At 47.9% G+C, this 24,608-nt stretch overlaps 1 protein-coding gene across 5 annotated transcripts in view; it reads right to left on the bottom strand.

Annotated features, from left to right (window-relative positions):
- Positions 1 to 24,608, bottom strand: part of LOC133118127 (KH domain-containing RNA-binding protein QKI) — a 99,047-nt gene that overhangs the window by 60,980 nt on the left and 13,459 nt on the right. For all 5 annotated transcript variants that reach the window (XM_061227899.1, XM_061227897.1, XM_061227896.1 and 2 more), the window contains exon 2: positions 6,088 to 6,230. In XM_061227899.1, coding sequence (XP_061083883.1) covers positions 6,088 to 6,230 — 143 coding nt within the window. The remainder of the gene's footprint in view (positions 1 to 6,087; positions 6,231 to 24,608) is intronic.

Below are 24,608 nucleotides of genomic sequence, written 5' to 3'. Positions count from 1 at the left end.
CGAGCGGGCGCCCGTAATAGGCAAATTAATTATTCCATGGGTTTTCATATCGCCCGGCTCTTAATTCCTTTTTCAGGAAGTCTTTTGTTTTCATTATTATGGAAGACAAGGTTTGGGAGGAAAGAACAAAGGCCAGATCTCTCTCCCTCCTCTCCCTCCCCTCTGTTTCTCTCGCTCCCTCTCTCTCCTTCTCTCCCTCTCTCTCTCCCTCGCTCTCTCTCCCCCTCTCTTTCTCTCGCTCCCTCTTTCTCTCTCTCCCTCTCTCTCGCTCCCTCTCTCCTTCTCTCCCTCTCCCTCGCTCTCTCCCCCTCTTTCTCTCGCTCCCTCTTTCTCCCCCTCTTTCTCTCGCTCCCTCTCTCGCTCCTCTCTCTCTTTCTCTCACCCTCTTTCTCTCTCTCTCTCTCTCTCTCTCTCTCTCTCACACCCAGGCCGAGTCTTGCAGGGCGGGAGATGCTGAATATTCATCTTCCGCTTCCACACCGTAATTATGAATCATTTTTGCTGGGATATAAATAGCTAAAACTCCATTACGGGCAAAGTCAAGAGCTCCACGCCTTCCCCGGCACAAGTGGATAGACAGACAAAAAAAGTTAATAAAAAAAAGTGGAAAATATATAAATAAGTCGACCACAGCCGAAAGACAAAAAGAAACGCGCGGTACGCGAGACGCTCCCAGGAGGAGGAGAGGGAATGGTTCTGTCGCCGGCCTGTCATGTTCGCTTTTTCCGTGTTTCCGGAATGAAATCCCGGAGTGAGAATGTCCTTATTTTGTCTCCTTTCTCAACTGTGCACCCGGCACGTCAGGTGCCTTTCATCCGCCGTTATTTTTCACCGCGCCGCCTTCCTGAAGCTCTTGGAAGAATTAAGAGCGGCCTACATTCGTTTCCCGTCCTATCGGCCGCCGTTTCAATAACGTCAGCCGTATTCCCGCCGCGTGATGGATTCATATTTACTTTAATGAAATTAAACGCCGCGTGTTTATGCTCGGTTTTAGAACGGATTCTCCACTGCCGTCCTGGCCCGTTAACAAAAAGTTTATTGTGGCGCAGTGACGAAAGTAGGTGACTAATCGCGACATCTGAATCACAATAAAAAATATGGACAATGTTCTTAGCTCCGTTATCATCCTAATTAAGCATAATTAACCTTCATTAGCAAAGCACTGATCCACAGCCTGTGCTTTATTGCCACATTATTCTCCTCTGGTTCTGTTTGTATTTATTATGAAGGAGTAATGAGGGGCCTAATTTATACGCCGTACCTGTCTTAATCGGACGCATCCGACCCCTCCCTGCCCGTGTCCGCCGGTCGGGAGAACGGCCTGATGGGTAAGAGTCCTCTCGGGCCCAAGGTCAGCCCTCTCCAGCCGTACGTGACGGCAGATTCATCAAGGCCAACTGCTCCTATACCCCCGCTAATGTACGGCGGTTTGCATTTCATCATCCCGATTCCAGCCCCTTTGATTTATGACGGCGGTTCCTCGACGTCGTTCAATTAAAACAATGTCACAACCCGCGGAGGGGAACCGGGTTTCCGGAGAGCCGTCGGCAAGGCGGAGAGAGAAAGAGGGAGAGAAAGAGAGGATTCTAATGTTTCACAGTGAGGTCAGGGAACGGAGATCGGGGGGGTTTAAAGCGCACGCATCTGAGAAACAAATAAACAAACCTGACAATCCCCCCATCACACAGACGGACACACACACACTCCTACATGCCTCTCTCTCAGAAGGTTGCTGAAGGATGGACGAGGCCAAAACGACAGGACTGAAAGGGAATCGATGCGCTTACACAGGGGCGCGATGATGAATAATCATCGGTATCGCCTCATCTCCACAGCGGACGCACTCTTAAGTGACAAATGACAACACTCGCATTCAACCTGTGTCACAGCCAACCGTCCCCCCCCCACCACCACCACCACCATCCCCTAATACTGAAGCGGGGAGTACAATACGAGTCTTTGTTGCAGCGGGGAGGCTGAGAGTGTTTATAATCAGCTCAGTCCTGCCGCCCACACAGCGGCCAGCACAGCGGCGGTGAGCGTACGCAGGCGGGCGGGGAGGGCGCTCGGTACGAGGCGATATTGTTCCGCGCCCGGCTCCTTTATCCCCCCGGTCCGTCGCCGTGTTCGGCAAATTGGATCGGGTGCGCTGCCAGGACGGAGCTGACAGAACAAATTAATCTGGGCGCCGCCGCGTCCCGCCCCACACACGCGTGTGCGCTCACGTGTGCCTCTTCAACCGCGTTCCCCCCCCCCCACCCCGCCGAATACACCATCACCTCATCCCAACACCCCATCCCCTTCCTGTCAGTCAGAGCCAAACGCACGGAGCCGTTTATCTGGACCGGTTTCTTCAGCTGTTCGGTGTACCCCCCCCCCCCCCCCCGTTCCCCCAAAATCGTACTCCCTCCTCTGAGCAGGAGATAATTGCTGCGTTCCGCCCCACAAGGCCTTGTGGACCTGGTGGTCTGTACAGTTAATCATTACTAAAGGGTCTCTCTCTCTCTCTATCTCTATCTCTTTCCCTCTCTCTCTATCTCTCTCAGTGCGGTCCCGGTCCCGTACCGCAGAGGGGGGCGACCATTCTCACCGTCAAGCCAGTGGGAGGCCTGAAATTTGGCCACCCACTCCCCTCCAAGCCAAAAAAAAATATCAGGAACACTTACAGCTCAACTTGTTGGAGTTAAGCACTCAATACATGCTTACAAAACATTCTCTCCTTGATGAAAGCCACCCTTCATCTTCAGTACACCTAACACCTCGAAATTCCCATACCCTCCTGTGTGTCATTCTGACCCCCTCTCTCTCCACCCTGCCATTCTCTGCCCCGGGGTCCACCGGCACTGCATAAGCCAGCCTGGCAAATTTCGCCCTGGCAACCGCCTCAAAGAGCCTCCGTTTTGCCATGGGCGAGGTGTCGCCGGCATTCTTCAAAGGACCGCCGCGCTTGGGCCGGCTTTAGGCATCGACGCGGACGTCGATACGGCCGCGCGGAGGCACACGGCGGTCCGGGCGCCCCCCCACCCCCCCTCCGCTGGAGCGACCGCACACAGAGAACTCTGGGGATTGTATTCTCCGCTGGAGGATATTGGAAGCTCTCATCTCGCCACTGCCATTCTCACTAATTAACCTCAGCCCGTAATAATGATCTTATCTGTCCTTCAGAACAGCCAGCAGCAAGGCAAGGACACCCGACATCATTACTCACCTCCCCGACTCCTCCTCTCCTCCCGGGAGGGGGGGGCCTCGCATTTACATTTTAGGAGTTTAGCAGACGCCCTTATCCTGAACGACTTACACGGCCTGCGTTCCGCCACGTACCAGCCATTATACAGCGGGGTGTTTACCGGGGCTGTTCGGGCCTGAGGACCTTGCTCAAGGGTACGATAGCAGAACCCGCGTTTGTCTAGCTCTGTCCGTACCGCCCGCCCCTCCTTAAAGACAAGCTTTCCTCAATTTAGGCAATTCCTTATTGCCATACAAACACGTCTTAAGAGTATATATTCCATAAAATTAATGCAATTGTAATACTTGTGTATTTTCACACCAAAGATTGTCCATCCACTTCCTGGAAAATGATTTGAATTGAGATTATATGTCATTGTGTATCAGTGGGCGTGTATGTCGATCAAATGTCCATCAATTTCCCGTTCCCCTCAGTGTCCTTTCACGCAGTGGTGCACATTCTTTCCCCAAGAGACAAAAGCTACGGCTCTGCTTCCCCCTCATTTGACATCAGTCAAAACAACTCCGCGGCCTTCAAAAATCCCCCGAAAGATTGCTTTCACTCACATATACTGTACGTCATATCGCAGAAGCGAAGTCCGTTTCAGTCTGTCTTTAATCCTTTGAATAGATTTTTTCATTTTATTATTCTAAGCAAGCTTTCTAGAACTCCATTGCTTTCCATTCCCAGTGGTGGTTGTCACACGGACAGTGTCCAGCTGAGAATATTCCCATCGCATATGTGTCCGCTCAGGCTCTGAAGGGTTAAGTGCCCTTCCACACAGACCGCTGCCCGCAGGCAGCTTGTCGGACACCCCTCAGCCGGCCTAAGACCCGGAGCCCCCGCAGGGCCCTCGCACCGAACAAGCCCTGGCTCCAGGCCACGCGCCCCCCCTCCACTCTGGGTACTGCTGTCCATACCAATGGCAGAGAAACTACCGGAAGATCCACACATAATACCAGGGAATGAGTACGGCTAGATCTGAGATACAGCAAAGTCCTAACAACCTTCCTTGGTCATAAATAGACATTTACTTGATGAACTAAACAGTGAACGCCCCACGCCCCCCACCGCAAAATGAACCAACCAGAAAAATAATGGATGACTGTGCGTAGCGACGACTGAGGTTTGTTCTTCGGTTAAAAAACGGGCCGTTTTCGGGGGAACAGGCCTTGGGTGCGGTTGCTCGTGGAGAGCGGCTGATGACGCAGGGCTGATCCCCCCCCCCCCCCCCCCCCCAGCCGTAATGAAAGGCAGGCCCTAATCCCAAGCTGTGTTTACACGGCTTACGAAACGGCTCCATTAATGCTGCCCACGCAAGTATCCGTAGTAATGGAACAAGTTAATTGGGATCAATCAGCTCTGAGCTCGCCCCGTTCCCCAGGGTCCCCGGAGATTAAGCGAGGAGGCCCCCAACACGATCGCTCCGAAGATTAAGTGAAATTGAAGCCACCGCGTATAAAATATCGCAGAATTAAAGATTGAGGAAAAAGAGGGCGTCCATGTTGTTTATTTTGTACAGCATTCCCAGCTCCAGTTCTGCGTGCCTCTTAAACTATTTAAATTTTTTTATGTGCCACAAAGGACGTTTGGTTTATCCTTGCTGGGGCAGAGGCTCTCTCTATCCAAATTTATTAACTGCAAAAATGTCTCACTATCTCTTCCAAATTAATGCTCATGATTACATTTTTCAGAAGTTAAAAAACAAAGCCAGTTAGATATTGGTTGTCCAACTGAAGGCTGCATAAAACTGCCTGGTGTGTGTATGTGATTTGTGGATTAATATAATTTTGCGTATGGAGTAAATATGTAAGTAGGTAGAATGAAAATTCCCCCTGACTTTTTCCCTGAGCGTCCTCTTGTTACCCATAATCCCCTGGTTGAATTTCAGTTGTTGTAAATTGTAAATGTGCAGAGTAATTTCATTCTTACTGGTTATGAATTGTGTGAGGCGCCCCTAACCTGTATATAAATCGCTGAAGATAAATAATAATGCTTTTAAGTCTGGAAAATAAGTCTGTTATATTTTGGAAGTCAAAATATTCGCTGTGGATGAAGAGCAAGGAAACTTACTCGAACAGCAGCTCACTTTCTTACATTCTGTTCAGTGTTTTGTCAACAGCTTGACACAGAGAAAAAACTGCTTTCTGACAAGCTGACCCGTTTTTGTTTTTAATGGGTAGAATGCTGAGGTAAGCATTCGAGGATGCTAAATGCCATGTCTACAAAACTGGCAAAGAAGTCTAGCCCAAAAAACAGTGTGCGAGACTAACTCTGTGGTTTTTCTTGGAAAAAAAAGTGCTCCAATTTAAAAGCCCGGTTGGTGGACATAAAGAAAAGCAGACATTGTGTGGTGATCAAACTGCCAAAATAATGCATATTCAGGCACTGTAAATTCCATCCATTAAATGTCTTGCCAGGCAATAGAGATTACACCAAGTCCTTCAGGTTTCAATAAGGATGCAACACAGTCGCCAAGTCACAGCTTCCCCTGACCAGATCGATACCTTGGACATCAGCCTACTTCCTAATGTAGGGAAAATGAGATTGTATTGACTCGCACAACTGCTGTAATTAAATAGAAGGTATACAGTATTCAGCTGCACAATTGTTCCGAACTTTGCAATTTTTTTTTATTTGTTGTGCTAAAGTAACAGGATCCCCGTCTGTGGGCGTGAGTGCTATTAATATTGATATTATGATATTAGGCTTCTGATATTCATTTCCTCCAGTCACCGCATCGACTGTTGAAATCTCATCCCCCTTCAACCCACTATCCTTGCATCCACAGTCCTAACCACCACAATAATAATAAACAAGAACAATAATACTAATTAGAGGACTAATTTGGGCATACTCACATCAGGGTACTCTTTTACAGGCACATAAAGTTTCTCTTGTAGTTGTACGATGGGGCCGACTGCGTCCGGTAGCTCTGAGCTCCTCTTCTCCGTGCTGCCGTTTAGCGTGTCGTTGTACATGTCCTTCCTTACCCTGCTGATCTCTGAAAGGGAAGAGGGAGACTGTCAGACGAACCGTCCGCCATAGTCCGGTGTTCACCACACCTCATCCTGAACCAGCCCCACCACCACCACACCTCATCCTGAACGACCCCCACCACCACCACACCTCATCCTGAACCAGCCCCACCACCACACCTCATCCTGAACCAGCCCCACCACCACCACACCTCATCCTGAACCAGCCCCACCACCACACCTCATCCTGAACGACCCCCACCACCACCACACCTCATCCTGAACCAGCCCCACCACCACACCTCATCCTGAACCAGCCCCACCACCACCACACCTCATCCTGAACCAGCCCCACCACCACACCTCATCCTGAACGACCCCCACCACCACCACACCTCATCCTGAACGACCCCCACCACCACCGCACCTCATCCTAAACCAGCCCCACCACCACCACACCTCATCCTGAACGACCCCCACCACCACCACACCTCATCCTGAACGATCCCCACCACCGCACCTCATCCTGAACCAGCCCCACCACCACCACACCTCATCCTGAACGATCCCCACCACCACCACCACACCTCATCCTGAACCAGCCCCACCACCACACCTCATCCTGAACCAGCCCCACCACCACCACACCTCATCCTGAACGATCCCCACCACCACCACCACACCTCATCCTGAACCAGCCCCACCACCACACCTCATCCTGAACCAGCCCCACCACTGCACCTCATCCTGAACGAGCCCCACCACCACCACACCTCATCCTGAACCAGCCCCACCACCACCGCACCTCATCCTGAACCAGCCCCACCACCACACCTCATCCTGAACCAGCCCCACCACCACCACACCTCATCCTGAACGAGCCCCACCACCACCACACCTCATCCTGAACGAGCCCCACCACCACCACACCTCATCCTGAACGAGCCCCACCACCACCACACCTCATCCTGAACGACCCCCACCACCACCACACCTCATCCTGAACGACCCCAGCCCCACCACACCTCATCCTGAACCAGCCCCACCACCACCACACCTCATCCTGAACGAGCTCCACCACACCTTTACATCTTATCCAGAGCGACGTACAGTTGATTAGACTAAGCAGGAGACAATCCTCCCCTGGAGCAATGCAGGGTTAAGGGCCTTGCTCAAGGGCCCAACGGCTGTGCGGATCTTATTGTGGCTACACCGGGATTAGAACCACCGGCGTTGCGTGTCCCAGTCATGCACCTTAACCACTACGCTACAGGCCACTACCTCATCCCCAACGACCCCCCCCCCCCCACCACACCTCATCCCGGACCAGCCCCCTCTAAATATACCCCTACGCCGCTCAGCTCAAAGGATATAGACACATGTCCTCATCCCTGCTGGCGTCATGCAGCTCACAGGGTCAAGATACCTGTCCACCCCTGTCTCATTCATTCATTCATTAATTCATTCATTATCCTAACCCGCTTATCCTGAACAGGGTCGCAGGGGGGCTGGAGCCTATCCCAGCATACATTGGGCGAAAGGCAGGAATACACCACGAATGTCTATCAGAGTGCTTTGGAGATGGGTAATGGGCACAGGCCTGGATCCAGTCAGCGTTTGCCCTTAACTTTGACCTGCAGTTAAATACAAGCCTTACTTTTATAGCAGGGGTGCACAGCAAGGGCTGATCCGTTTCAGGATTTTGTGCCAACTTCTGGTCTTAAGATGGGAATGAGTCAATTAAATAATTATCTGACATGTGTACGAGTACCGGCTACAGCTGCAGACTGTGATTGTATCCTAATGATTTTACTGTGCTCAAATACAGGTTTGCAAATTAAAAACAAGGCAATGGGTTGGAACAAAAACCAGTACGCCGACCGACCCTCGAGGACCAGGAGTTGTGCACCCCTGCTTTTTTCGGCATATTCAACTGTTTTATTTTCGGCACAGTGCTATAAAAGCCACGGAATTAGAAGTGAGACCCGACTCTGGAGCGTCATGTGAACCTCGCTGGGACCTCAATAATCCCACGCCGCTGAGTTGCCGGCGGGTGTCTGGGAAGATCCCGATAACCGCGTTAAGACCGCGGTGAGGAGACGGGGTTCAGTGGCGTGTTCCAGCCGTGCCTACGGAGCATGCTCGGTGCAGGGAGAGGGCGACGGGGAAGGACAGAGGAGACATAATCGCATTAATAACATATGATCCAATCTGTCACTTAATGGAAGGCTAATAACTCTCCATTTCTTAAACCAACGGAAGCCATCCCACAGGAGGGAGAGCGAGCGAGCGACTGGGCGAGAGAGATAGCTCTAATAAGGCAGGAATGATAATTAAAACCACCAACTTCGTTAATATTTCATAAAAGACATTAAATATCCCCCGTCCCTGGTTGCTGCTGCGGCTGCTGTGCATTGTGTAATTCTATTACTGGAGAGAGAATTCTCACGGGCACACCAAGGAGGAGGGGATGATGTGATTACAGTGAAGACAACCTCCACACCAAACACACCCAATTGCCATACCTCCACACCAAACACGCCCAACACCCTTACTACCATACCTCCATACCAAACACACCTAACACCCTGACTGCTATACCTAAACACCAAACACACCCAACACCCTGACTGCCATACCTCCATACCAAACACACCTAACACCCTGACTGCTATACCTAAATACCAAACACACCTAACACCCTTACTGCTATACCTCCATACCAAACAGACCTAACACCCTGACTGCTATACCTAAATACCAAACACACCCAACACCCTGACTGCCATACCTCCACACCAAACACACCTAACACCCTGACTGCTATACCTAAATACCAAGCACCCCAACACCCTGTCTGCCGTACCTCCACACCAAACACACCTAACACCCTGACTGCTATACCTAAATACCAAACACACCTACACCCTTACTGCCATACCTCCATACCAAACACACCTAACACCCTGACTGCCATACCTCCACACCAAACACACCTAACACCCTGACTGCTATACCTAAATACCAAGCACCCCAACACCCTGTCTGCCGTACCTCCATACCAAACACACCTAACACCCTGACTGCCATACCTCCACACCAAACACACTTAACACCCTGACTGCCATACCTCCACACCAAACACACCCAACACCCTGACTGCTATACCTAAATACCAAACACCCCAACACCCTGACTGCCGTACCTCCATATCAAACACACCCAACACCCTGACTGCTACACCTAAGTACCAAACACCCCAACACCCTGTCTGCCGTACCTCCATACCAAACGTACCCGGCACCCACCCAAACCAGTGGCACACCCAAAGGCAAGCCAATCAAGCCCATCAAGTGAACCAATGCAAAAAACACCTCCACACCTAATCATGTGTAATTCAATAATATCTCAACACCACGACACATGCGGGATCAACTGGATCTGAGCCTGAGAACCACAGTCCCACAGTGAGGGAAACTGAATCTGCTGAATACCAGCAAAGATGGCTGCGGTATCCTTCACAGCCCGAGAAAACGCACAGACCCCATTTCCTCCTGCACACACTGCAGGTGGCCTTGCGCCAGGCTACGTGTCAATCAAATGAGTACATTTATGAAAATAAATGGACAATGGAAGACACCGTTGGCCATGACTGCGGCACTAACTTAGGAGGTTGTTTACAGCTGCATTGTTACAATAGTAAATGCGCTTGTGATTTATACCTTCGCATTTCACAGTCAAGGCTAGGGTGGGGGAAAAGATCTACTATACACTGACAGTGAGATTACCGGCTCAGAGAAAAAGCTGAAACATATCTGAACCACACACACACACACACACACATACCAAACATACCACACAAACTCACATTGCACACAAACTCACACACACTGAGACAAATGCACACAACACCAGAAGCTGAGGGGGAGAAAAAAAAAAGTTTTTGAGATTCTCAAAGATTCTTACATTTCAGCGTTCAGAAGTGGATAGAATAATAATTTTGTGTCACGGTGCAGTGTATGGAAGAGCTTAGCTTTCATTTCTCTGCTCACCGGGATGCCGGCACATCCTCAGGGTTGTGCTGACTGGATCCAGGTTCTTTTCTAAGACCGAAGGGCATTATTTAAACACACATTGCCAGGCCTGTTCAATGATTATGTAAACTCTGAGAGACGGCAGTTCGGTTTGGGGTTAATTTAATGAGGCGTGCGTTGTGATTTCATTCATTAATAGCATTGGTCAAAGATTTATCAAAGACGTCTCTTGATAGTGTCATATAAATCATAAACGCGTTGGTGTAAATATTGCGTGATTGTTCTCTCTGTCCAAACACTGGGCATTGTCCGGCAGTCCGATTTAGGTCCAATTCTGAGGATGATTAAACTGTCAGGGGGTGATTAATGGACAGGGTTTTTACAGCGTTTTAACAGCGTTTTTAGTGATTTGTCAGCTTTCTAGACCTCAGAATTCAATCATTTTCTTCTGTGCCATGGCCTGAAGGGCTAGGCTGGCCGCAACAGTGCGCATACAACTGCCACCAACATACATCTCTCTCTCCCTCCCTCTCTCTTTCACTCTTTCTCTCCCTTCTTTCCTCTTTCTCTCCCCCCTCTGTTTTTTTTTTTTTTTTTCTCCTGTTAAGACCCAATTAGCTGATATTGTTATTCGCCGATATTGACTGATATAGGCATTAAAATGAATATTATCTAACATTTTCATAAAGTGTAATCACAACTTGATTGCACACAATCCTACACAAACACGCCCAACTCCTTATCCTACGCACCGTGTTTACAATCTCTCTCTCCCTCTCTCTCTCTCTCTCTCTCTCTCTCCCTCTCTCCCTCTGCCCCTCTCCCAGTCTCCTCCTCTACCTCCCTCCCCTACGCCACCTGACAGAAATGCACAAATTCTGAGAACTAGCTCAGAAGCTGCTTTTATAGGACTGTAAAGGGCACCAGAAGGGACTGTCTTTTAAGCATTACTCTGGATCTGATCGGGGTTTCATAGCAGCAAAGTGCTGCACATAATACATTATTACGTGTTCTTTATTCACTACGAGCTGCAGGTAGGTTTACACTCAGAGTGGCTTGCTGTGCTTTAGAGGGACCAGCTGCTGTGTAACTGAAGTGCGAGCGCATCTACTAATTGGGACACATTAGTGTGCTCCTCATCTTCAGCTTAGGAGGGTATGTTAGCGTAAGGGCCTTGGCAACGTGCGCCTCACCTTCTAGGTACGAGCTACGGTCTGCTTGGAGCTGAGGGACACCATTTACCGACCTTTCATTTTGGGATGTCTGCCACCATGATATACAGATAGTAATGTAATGTAATGTAATGTAATGTAATAGTGAAGCTGTGAGATACCAGCTGTGGCTGGGGATTTAACACACTGTAAAACACAGAAGCCAGATATTTGAGAATGAGCGGGACATGACTGTTGTGGATGGTTCGATATGGTATGGTCTTGTTATAGTGGCAGGCAGGAGAGGAACCACAGGCCCTGTGAAATGCATAGAGGTGGTCTTATACACGCACACTCACACACATACACACACACACATACACACACACACACACACACACACACACACACACACACACACTCACACACATACACACACACACACACACACACACACACATACACACACACTCACACACACACACACACACACACACTTCAGAAACGCATGGACAGGACGCTCCCCGCCTGTCCAGCTGAGGCCTTGGTTCTCACAGAGCAGCGTGGTCACTGTTCCATAAACTTGTTACAGAGTGCTTTTCCCCCCCGATAGACAGGGACGCAGCATATGGGCCCTGTGAATATGCAGTCTCTGCGGGCCCACTTAAAATTGTGGACCAAAGCAAACATTTCGGTCCAGGCCTGGAGCCCCCCTTGGGTATTCAGATCCACTGTGACTTCCCCGCCATTACAGTTTACATTTACAGTACAGTACAGAGTACAGTTTTCCCCTTTGAGCTGGATTGGCATCACACAGGGATGGAGGGTGCTCCTCTCCACCTCTACTGACTGGGCGCCCAGAACTCCTGCTGGGCTCAGCTGGGGAACTGCAGAGGTAAACGGGCATCGCCGATTAGCACAATACCGTGCGTCAGGTGACAAACGCAAGGGTAGAGACTCTATCAGAGCTCCCGAAGACAATCTCTGATGCTAACAAGATGCGTCTGAAAGTCAGACTCAGAAAAACCCACAGGGGTGGAAGGAAACCTGTTTCATGCAAAATGGCAGAAACGCAGTCATGGATCCATATACATTTTTTTCCTTTTCTTTGACTTACAGATAAACACAATGTTCTTCATGTACATAATTTGTTGGGTTAATTGCTAGTCCTAGACTTATTAAGAAAATTAAGTCTCAGACTTAATTAAATTGCAATAGAAAACTCAATTTCTTCCAGGACAAAGCTTAATCTGTGTCTGTGAAGTCGGTCCTTTAAAAAACCTCTAATGATTTTATTTTTTCTTGCACTTAAAGTACAAGCTCACTTCTGATTGGCAGCCCACACAACAATAGCTTCACTGATTGGCTACATTTCATGGTATAATGATGTTTTCACAGTAAAAAAAAAAAAGTTGAAATCTCCTCCGAATAGAATTGGCTTAATGTGATGGCATTTGCTGCCTTTGTTGCTGTGGTGTAAAATGGCAGTTGGGAAGTGATGATTTGATTGCGCAGGGTCTGAAAGGACTAACATTAATTGCGTCCGGGCTGGAGAGGCGAGGGGAGGGATTGACAGCCGCGGCGCTGGTGAGAGCGTAGCCCCGCCCCTCGGCGGTCGGAGGGCGCGGCGGGAGCGGGGAGAGGTAATTACCGCCGGATCAGACCGCAGTGTGACCCAGCACCCCGCTGTGTGACCCAGCACCCCGCAGTGTGACCCAGCACCCCGCGCGGACACCGAGAGGCTGACCGTCCCTGAGCACGCGGCCCTGGTGACTCCGTCTCTAACCCGGCGGGGAGAGAGGCCTGGAGACGCACAGCGCAGTAATCCACACTGGCTCTCTACCCTCACGTCTCTGTGTCTGTCTCTACCCCTGCCTCTGTGTGTCTGTCTCTACCCCTGCCTCTGTGTGTCTGTCTCTACCCCTGCCTCTGTGTGTCTGTCTCTACCCCCGCCTCTGTGTGTCTGTCTCTACCCCTGCCTCTGTGTGTCTGTCTCTCTCCCTGCTTGTGTGTGTCTCTCTACCCCCCGCTTCTGTGTGTCTGTCTCTCTCCCTGCTTCTGTGTGTCTCTCTACCCCCGCCTCTGTGTGTCTGTCTCTACCCCCGCCTCTGTGTGTCTGTCTCTACCCCTGCCTCTGTGTGTCTGTCTCTACCCCCGTGTCTGTGTGTCTGCGTGTCTGTCTCTGCTCCCGCCTCTGTGTTCTGTGTGTCTGTCTCTACCCCCCTGCGTCTGTGTGTCTGTCTCTCCACCCATGTCTGTGTGTCTGTCTCTCTCCCTGCTTCTGTGTGTCTGTCTCTCCCCACCATCCTCCAACGTGTGTTCAACAGAGACTGTGATTATGAGTATAATATTTAATCAAACTTAGATTTCTCTGCTCAAGGAAAGCTTCCCTCTCTCCGTATCCCTCTCTCTCCCTCTCCATATCCCTCTCTCCCTCAATTAGTATCAATTAGTCTCTCTCTAGCCTCTCTCCTTGCTGCTTAATAAACAAGTCATAAGCTAGCAATAATCTCAGAAATTGGAAGATATTTTAGTAACATTCCCTCAATGTTCTTTAAACAGGTGGGAATCTATTCAATTACGGCATCGTTTGATTGACGCAAGTCTATAATTAAGAACAAGGTAAATTACCACTCTACTAAAAAAGCAAGAAATAATCATGAATAATTCATTAAAATTGAAAACTAAACCATGATAATATTGCTTCGGTTTTTTTCCAAGTAATTACCGTTCGTTCTTATTTTTTTAAGTAATTACCGTGTGGCGGATGACCTGCGAAACATTCTTATTGGATGGTGAAAAAAAGGATATTGTTCCATTTTGATGTGACACAAGCACCACTTCCCCCCACCACAAAAACACAGGCAGAGACATATTACTTCCCTCCTCCAGATAAATGACATAATATCACCTTCCTTTGTGGTGGAAAATGAATTCATATAGAAGAAAGACAGGGAAAGAGAGAGAGGGAGAGGGAGAGAGAGAGAGGGGGCCTATCTCCCCAGCACCTGCCTGTGTTTGTAATTACAGAACCCGGCAAGAGGCGGCCACATCAAGCGAGAAAAGGTTCGGGAGGGGTGCAGAGGGGAGGACTCAAACAGAGACACCATCTGGGCCCCCACTTCCTGCGGAATTAGAATTCCGCCCTTCTCTCTCTCCCCCTCTCTCTCTCTCTCTCTCTCTCTCTCTCTCTCCCTCTCTATCCCTCTCCCTCTCTCTCTCTCTCTCTCTCTCTCCCTCTCTATTCCTCTCCCTCCTGGCTCTGCACTGGCCGACCAACTCCATTTCCTCCCACAAAGTACAGCGATACCAAAACAAAATGACCATCCGGCTAGGAGTCTGCTGCCGTTGAAAATCCCCCGTTCCCGCCGGTATAATGCGACACCTTTCCTCTCCTTAGGTTTTACTCCGTCTTGTGTTTAATGCTCCTTGACATTAGTATTGCAGTTCAATGTGCGCCTGCCAACCTTGTTAATCGACGCTATAATATTTACCTCCTGAAAGCACGGACCAATGGCTACCGTGCAGGAAGCAGAGAATGGAATGGATGACCCAATATGAGGAACCACTTTTACCTCCTACAGTGTCTCTTAAACCACGGGGTGCGAGTGTCTATGAGATGGGCCCGGGAATGAGTCAGCAGTCTAATAGACTATGTTAGATGTGTGTATTTGACGGGTCTCAGAACGGTACTTAACTTCTCATTTGGGTCCCAGTGTCAAAAAAGTTTAAGAACCGGTGAGAAACCATAGCCACGACCATCACCAACAGCCAGGGACCAATGGCCATAGTCCACTGCTCAGGGTTAAACACCAATCAGAGACCAGGAATGATTGCTCATGGAGTTCATGAACCATAAATGAAGTGCTTTCAAATCCTTAAGAAAAACCCAGCACAGGTGGGAGCAGGAAATCAAATCAACCAGCTCTTGACGAAACATTCTCAGAATCTGTTTAATCAAGGTGAGCTCTGATGCAGGAGAATGGCTAAAATGGCGGAGGGACCGAGCGCTCCCCACAACAGCGGTGACTCAGTCCACCCTCGCCTCAGGTCACCCAAACGCACCGTTACAGGCACATAATGAGCCACGGCGTTTGGGCGGTGAAGATCCCCGTCACAGAGACAGGGACTGCATTCCCCTTTATTAAGCACACACAACATAACGGCAGGCCATAATAATAATATTCAACCTGATAACACCCTCAGTCCCAGCATCCCAGCCTACTCAAACTACAAGAAATGAGAGAAGAGAAAAGTTGAGAAAGAGAGAGAGATGGAGCGAGACTGACTGCGGGAGAGAGATACGGGGGAAGTGGGGGGTGGTTTTTTTTGGGAGGGGGGCGCACTGTTCCCCGCGTTGCTTGGCTCTGGCACAGACCCACTTCAATTAGCTCAATCTGCCAGGATGGAGAACAGAACTAAAAGGGCCAATCTAATATTTATAAAAACACGCACGCAGCTCCTCCGTACAGGCAGCGCGATGTGATCAGGAAACCAGCCTGGCAGCCTTCAGACTCTGCCCTCCTCCGCATAATCAGAGTGAGCATGGACACGCGCACACACACACACACACACACACACACAGCCTCATATAGCATGCCTACACACACACGCACACACACACAGCCTCATATAGCATGCCTACACACACACACACACACACACACACACACACATACACACATACACACATACACAGCCTCATATAGCATGCCTACACACACACATAAACACACACACACACACGCACACATACACACATACACTGCCTCATATAGCATACCTACACACATGCCCACACACACACACACACACACAGCCTCATATAGCATACCTACGCACATACACACACACAGCCTCATATAGCATACCTACCCACATACACACACACACACACACACACACACATATACAGCCTCATATAGCATACCTACCCACATACACACATGCACACACACACACGTACACATACACAGACATACCCACATACTGCCTCATAAGAATGCCTACACACACACCTGCACAAAACTGGACATATACTCTCTCACACACACACACACACACATACATAATAGGTACACACACATTCACTATTACACACACATCCACACACTGCCTCATACACATATGTACACACACACACACACACACACAGACACACACAGCTTCCGGAGCGGAGAGAGAACACAGCACACAGATGACTTATGACACATGCACTTGAACACTGCTACAGACACCGCAGGTGTGAGAGTCACTAAGCACACACAGATCCCAGATATTTCATGGACTAGTATCACATAAATATAAACACAAACACAATCATATCTGCACAAATATGCGCATAAGCACATATTTTCTTTCACGCATATTTCTGAAAGAGCTAGGAGCTGCTATCTGATATAGTCCATTGTTTATGCAGGCATACAGGGTGGCCTTTGATTTGTGTGTGTGCAGTAGCTCTGTTTACTGTAAGACGATGGCAAGATGATTGCAGTGGTTTAATCACACTCCTATAAGTACCTTACAAAATGACGGCAGTGGGATTTTTGTATAATTTCTACATCATCAAACAGGCCTTTGCATTTAGATATTCCAGTGTTTCCTCCAGGGCTGGTGGAGGTTTTGGACAGCTCCTGTGTGCTGGGTAAGATGAAGGCTGTTTCACCGCGTGCCGGTTTGATTTCTGTCCCATTTAAAAAGTGCAAGGCAGCACCTTCGACAGTCTGCCTGGTGCCTCTTTAATTTACTTTAGTGCAAGAGCTCCCAGATTTGGAGCTTCGGGTCAGTTCGTGCCAGCTCTGTAGTTTGCTGTGTGTGTGTGTGTGTGTGTGTGTGTGTGTGTGTGTCTGTGTGTGTGTCTGTGTGTGTGTGTGTGTGTGTGTGTGTGTGCACGCGCGCATGTGTGTGTGTGTGTGCACGCGCGCATGTGTGTGTGTGTGCACGCGCGCATGTGTGTGTGTGCGTGTGCGCATGTGTGCAACTACCAATGTGATTCTGTGTGTGTGTCTGTGTATGATTGTGTGTATATGTCACTGTGTATGTCTTTTCAGTGCATGTGTGTGGGTATGAAATGAATACAATGAGTGAAATAATGTGTGCATCACAGCTTTTGTGTGTGTATGTGAACAACAGAAAAACTAAAATAGAGAGCGAGTGTATGTTGGAGAGAAACTGTAGAGTGAGTGTGTGTTTGACTGTCTGTGTGTGTGTGTGTGTGTGTGTGTGAGAGAGAGAGATAAAAACTGTGTAGAGAGACGGTGTGTGTGTGTGAAAGAGAGAATGAGAACCGTGTAGAGAGAGAGAGAGAGAGAGTGTGTGTGTGTGTGTGTGTGTGTGTGTGTGTGTGTGAGTGTGTGAGAGAGAAACTATGTGTGTGTGTGTGTGTGTGTGTGTGTGTGTGTGTGTGCAGCATTTCTCTTGCACAGTGCTGCCTCCGGGCTGCTGACACAAAGGAAATGATGATTCTCCACGGCGAGCGCTAATGCGCACCGAGAGAGCGATTCTGCTGCGCTCGATACTGCAGGGAGCGCGGGGCTGTGACAGCATATGGGCCGCGGGGCGCTAGTCGCTCACTTCCTGTTCCCGGGGCCACCTGGAGCAGGCCGGGGCGGACAGCCCGCGCGCTAGCCTCCTCCGCTAAAGCGGCGGCGAACCAGCAGCTGTCCCCGCCCGTCAAACGCCGCGCGCCCGACATGAAAAAGCAATAAGCTATTAGCGACATTACGGCGCTAATAACAAAACGCCACGAGGACTCCTCACGTCGTGGCGTGTGCGGCGACTGTTAAGCGGGTACCGGGAAGGGGGGGGGGGGCTGTCAGCGTTACATACGGGAGGATTAATGTTTACCTGCGAAGCGCTAATAGATTGTAACCTGTTTTTAATTGTTTCGTGCGATTAACGAAGGTTACGGTTTAAATGGGGATCCGCAACCAGGCGCCGATTCCTAAATAATGCCGTCCAATGAGGCAGCGCAGTCGTTGTGCACTTCTAATGAAACTATTTAAATGATACTGATTTTTTTCATATGTCGGCAGTGATCAAGCCAATGTTATTGAAATCTGGCCTAAAGATTCTGGATACATTATTGGCCGGTTTCACAGACACAGATTAAGCTTGTCCTGGACTAAATTCTGTTTTTTTAGCAAATAAAAAATACATTCAAATACATACAATTACATACAATTTAGTCTTGGACTAGGCTTTATGTGCGTCTGGAAACTGGCCCTAAATGTCTCAAGAAATTTGCTGCTGGTCGGTCAACCTTATTCAAATAAGCATCTTATTAATTTAAAACAGCCAAATCTGGATAGAGGAAGATTCTATCTTTTTTTTTATTCCAGGCAAATGAGGCTCTGCTGGTGAACAGATCGACAGAACTTAATATACACAACGCAAACCACATCCTCCTTAATTATGAAAAAAAAAAAAAACACAAAATCTAAAAAAAAAAACCCAACCAAAAGGCGCTCTTGAAATCACTGGTCTTCCTCTGAGTTCTGAATTAACACGACATGATTGCACTGCGTGTCACAAGACAAAGCTAATGGTTTAATGTCCGAATCAGCAACCGCACACATCACATGCTCTGAGTGTGAGGTTAGCTCCCTCTCCCTGAAGAAGCCGCACACATTTCACTGTAGTATCAGTCCTCAGACAGAGTCTGGACTGGTCTTTCTCCCATTTCTCTAGCTTCTGTAACATCCCAGCTGACACAAAATGTTCTGTTTCTTTCACATTGTAGCAACGTTGTGCCTCCAATTTCACACTGATTCTGTAACATAGTTGCAACGTTGTGCCTCAGCTTGCACACTTTCTGTGACATTGTAGGAACGTTGTGCCTCTGAATTCACTGTTTCTGTAACATAGTAGCAATGTTGTGACACTGTTTTTAGTTTCTGAAACATTGTATCAATGCTGTGTGTCTGGCTTCACACTGTTTCTGCAATATAGTACCAACGTTGTGCCTCTGTTTGCACACTGTTTCTGTAACATTGTAGCAACATTGTGCCTCTGATTTTGCTGTTTCTGTGCAACATGCAGGGATCATAGTAACTACACCGATTTACTTGCTCAGTGTTTTTTTATTTGCATCAGTTCAGTTTTTTGATAAATATAAAATATCTAAAAACAATTTTTTTTACCAATTAATGTTTCACTGGTTTGTGACCAGTTTGAAAGGTGCGTTGCGCTTTAAGAAAATGCATTATGACTGTCCAAGTGTAAGAACCAAAAGCAGAGAACACCAAACAAAGGGAAATGTAATTTTATAAATAACACAGTTCACAGAATCGTTTTCTCATCTCTGCTGTAGTATGGAAATTAGTAATAGAGTTTCTGCCAGTAGATACCGTATAGACACAGCCCTGAATTAAATCAAGAACACAGAGCTGTCTCAAGGGAAAGTGACATTTAAACCATCTGGATAAATTCAGCAGCATATAACAGTGACTGGATGACTGGATTCCATCATCAGATGCAGGGCATCAGAAAGGAAAAATGTTAATTTGTTCAAAAATATTTAAAGTCTTTCATTAAATGCCACTTTGGCTTAAGATGACTTGGCAGTTTTGACTGAATTGAGGGGAGCCTGCCAGAAAGGAAACTAGCTCAACCAGTCAATTTTAGAATCAAGAGAATTAAAAGAAATTGTCCATAAAACCACTGCCTAATGCACTTAAATTTCCTTCAGAGGATTGACAGCAGCAGCCCAAATGGCAACGATTTGGAGGAACAGCACCGCATCACTGTGAACATCCACCACTACGGTTCACACAGGTACCGGCTGGCCCTTTGTTTCTGGAGCCACGGCACAGGATCAAACGTCACGGCAATCCAAGCAACAGATAACAGGTGTGATCGGATTTCGGTGGCCGCAGCCATATTGTCTGTTAGGCTTGGTTGTCTTGGCTGAGCTCGGACCTCCTCGGTCTTCCTCTCCCCACACACCCCTGCACCTGTCTGAGGCTCTGCGTCATGCTAACGGCACGCTTCCGCACGGTAAGGTCCGGTTTACACACAGCAGCAATACCCGGGTATGGTTTAACCGCTCCGCTCATATTCCATTCAGACGATGACGCCCGAGTTCAAAGAACCGTTATCCTTAACTTTGACCTTCACGTAAATTCAAAAAGTTCCCACAAAATTTCATCAGAAGCACTATTCGGCGAGCTCGCTAATTGCTAGAAAGAACTCACCGGACTGTGAAGAAATAAATTGAAGACTAAAGTTGACCGCAAACACTGATTGAATCCAGGCTTTAGGGTTTCCGAACGGGAGTGGAAATATTTATTTTCACATCGTGGAATAACAAATCTGGCTTGCACTTCTTGCTTGCACATGCTTTTCATTAACATTAACTTCAATACACATGTAGTTAATATATGAAGTGCAATAGACAATGTAATGTGGGCCGGCCTGTAGCGTAGCGGTTAAGGTAAATGACTGGGACACGCAAGGTCGGTGGTTCTAATCCCGGTGCCGCCACAATAAGATCCGCACAGCCATTGGGCCCTTGAGCAAGGCCCTTAACCCTGCATTGCTCCAGGGGAGGATTGTCTCCTGCTTAGTCTAAACAACTGTACGTCGCTCTGGATAAGAGCGTCTGCCAAATGCCAATAATGTAATGTTTTCTATTTATTGTGTTATAGTAATATATATTTTTTGTAATTTATACTAACTGCCAGGGAACTTATTAGCCAATCAAGGAGATGTTTACCTTACGTTGATGTTAGCTATGGAATTAACATCTTTTCAGTCCTCATGCTATAATACACATAGCAACTGACCTAACTGTACTGCAAATACTCAAAATGAACAACGCTAACTGTACTGTGAACAGTATACATTGCTATCAAGCTAACTGTACCTTAAACGGTACATATGCTACTAAGCTAGCTGTACTATAAGCAGTACTCACTGCTACTAAGCTAACTGTACTATAAGCAGTACCCACTGCTACTAAGCTAACTGTACCATAAGCAGTACACACTGCTCCTAAGCTAACTGTACTATAAGCAGTACACACTGCTCCTAAGCTAACTGTACTATAAGCAGTACACACTGCTACCAAGCTAGCTGTACTGGCAATGGTATGGCTTGTGTCTCTGTTCTGCTGGTATGTAGGTGTAGAGTGAGGAGTGGTGGGGCATTTGAGCAAAGGGTCAGGTAAACCTGCAGAAATGCTTTAAAAGTAATAAAGCATCTCTGCCCCCATGCTGGCACGGTGCACCTACACCTAAACAACGCTGATGAGAATGAAATGATAGCTTCCCCCCCCCCATAGAGAGGAGGGCGAGAGCCCAGGCAGAGCAGAGACTGCTAACAGCTGACACTGCTAACAGACGCGGCCAGTGACTCGAGTCACAGACCGACCCAACAGATACCATCCAGACATGCCTGCCAGAACTGACACGCTTCACGTTCTGACAGATGGATAGACCACACACACACAGGCGAGCACACGCCTCTGTTTCCACACGTCTCTAACAGACGAAACCAACCGACCGTTTACAGTTGTACTAATAGGCTCGGTCCACATATGGACACTTGTAATGGAGTGACTGACAGATGCGATTCACTGGGAGACCAGCGGATGCTGTTTATATACACACACCAACAGACAGGGCTCAAACACGTCTGATGCACACACACACACACACACAAACACACACACACACACCAACAGACAGGGCTCAAACACGTCTGATGCACACACACACACACACACATACACACACACCAACAGACAGGGCTCAAACACGTCTGATGCACACGCACACACACACACACACACACACACACAACACATACATACACACACCAACAGACAGGGCTCAAACACGTCTGATGTGCACACACACACACACACACACACACATAAACACTCACCAACAGACAGGACTCAAACACGTCTGATGCGGACACATGCACACACACACACACACACACACACATATGCACACACACACACGCACACACACACACACACATGCACACACACACACATGCACACACACACACACACACACACACACACACACACTGCTGGGAGATACGATAAGGCATGAGATTTGCCCGCACACTGAAAGGCCATGTTTTTCCACGCCCGTGCCTCTTTCTGATTGAAATGAAATACACTTAGAGACCACTGAACCTTACAGGAGTAACACCAAATAATCATACTGCAGTGGGCTCAGCTAGTCCTGCTCCCCACCACGTTTCTTTTCGCTGGAATAGCTCAATACGCCATTCTTCTGTGAAATCGATGGTCTTCAAATGCTCTATTCATGTCCTTATGTCATTGTGACTGAAGTGCAGTGCGTGTAATGCTCTTGCATGACAGGAGACTGGGCTGGGATTCAGTGACAAAGTGCGTCTGTCTCAAAGAGTGGTTTGGAAATGACAAATGAGAATTTGTTACACAACTGCACATTTATGGTTCACCAAAAGTATCATACAATAATAATTATTGCTATTATTATTTTCTAACAATCAGTTAGAGAATTAAACCAACATGATAGGGAATTAAACATATATGGTAGCCATCTTAGTGAGAGCTGCACATTATAACAGTAAAGGATGCAAACGAGGACAAAAACAGCCAAAGACATACCCTATTATACAACACCTGTTATATCATACAACACCATAGACCTACAGTGAATTTCAGTATAACTATACAGTGGGTAGTGTTATATAGTAGTATATGGAATATTCATATGTAGAATTTTCAGGAATGCTTTATTTTACATCCCGTTAATTACGTAATACTTACTAGGTAAGTACACAGCTACCTGTGTAATTATTAGGTATGTACTTTGATTTCAGTACTATGAAACAAAGTCAGTAAGTACCATATGTAAGTACTAAGAATGTTTTACATCCCGTTTCATAGTACTTAACTCTGAAATGAAAATAGTTACCTAACACTGTAAGTACCTGGTATTTACTCAGGAAGTACTATGTAATTAACGGGCTGTAAAATAAAGCGTTCACAAATTTTCCCAAATAACCCCAGCTGTGAGGGGTCCACTCAGGTGAGCAGCAGCCTAGCAACCCCATGACCCCCAAGAACCATGTGACCCTGCCGGTGCCTACTGATTGGCTAATTATCTGATTGCCCATCCCTTGACCTCTGACCCCATGTACTGCTTAAGCTCTGAATCAAATAGTCAGATAAATCTCCACCACACAGATATTTTTTTCACAGGTGCACAAACATTGCCATATTGCTTAGCACTTGAAGCTGGTGTGTTTTGGGGATGAAATGATTTTAAATCAGCCAGACTGAGTGAAGTAAATGGAAGGCTGTCTCATCAGAGCTTTTGGTCTGTGCCTTGTGTTTATCTGACTGAAACACCGCTAGAGGACCAGCTTTGGCTTTGCCCACGGACTCTGGTATTAGGGTGTGGGACTGGAGTGTGTCTGTCAGAGCTGATTATAGACCACTGGGGAGTGTGTGTGTGCATGTGAGACGATGTGTGTGTGTGTGTGTGTGTGTGTGTGAGAGAGAGAGAGAGAGAGAGAGACATACTGTGTGTTCATGTTGGTGTGAGGAGAATGTGTGTATGCGTGTGCAAATGTTTGCGTGAGAGAATGTGCATGTGCATGTATGTGTGAGAGAGACTTACTGTGCGTTTGTGCATTTGTGTCTGTGTGAGAAAGACAGAGAGATTTTTTGTGAGAATGTGTGTCTGTGTGTGAGAGTGTTTGTGTGAGAGAATGTGTGTCTGTGAGAGAGAGAGTATACGGATGAGTGTGTCTGTGTGAGTGTGTGTGTGTGAGAGCGAGTATACGGGTGAGTGTGTGTGTGTGAGAGTGAGTATATGGGTGAGTGTGTCTGAGAGAGTGAGTGTGTCTGTGAGAGTTAGTATACGAGTGAGTGTGTGTGTGTGAGTGTGTATCTGTGAGAGTGAGTATACGGGTCAGTGTGTCTGTGAGAGTGAGTATACGGGTGAGTGTGTGTGTGAGAGTGAGTATACGGGTGTGTGTGTCTGTGAGAGTGAGTATATGGGTGAGTGTGTCTGTGTGAGTGTGTGTGTGAGAGTGAGTATACGGGTCAGTGTGTCTGTGAGAGTGTGTATACGGGTGAGTGTGTGTGTGAGAGTGAGTATACGGTGAGTGTGTGTGTGATAGTGAGTATACGGGTGAGTGTGTCTGTGAGAGTGAGTATACGGTGAGTGTGTGTGTGATAGTGAGTATACGGGTGAGTGTGTGTGTC

This window comes from Conger conger, chromosome 18 (assembly GCF_963514075.1).
Source record: "Conger conger chromosome 18, fConCon1.1, whole genome shotgun sequence".
Taxonomy (NCBI): domain Eukaryota; kingdom Metazoa; phylum Chordata; class Actinopteri; order Anguilliformes; family Congridae; genus Conger; species Conger conger.
This window is presented reverse-complemented; position numbering and strand designations above follow the sequence as displayed.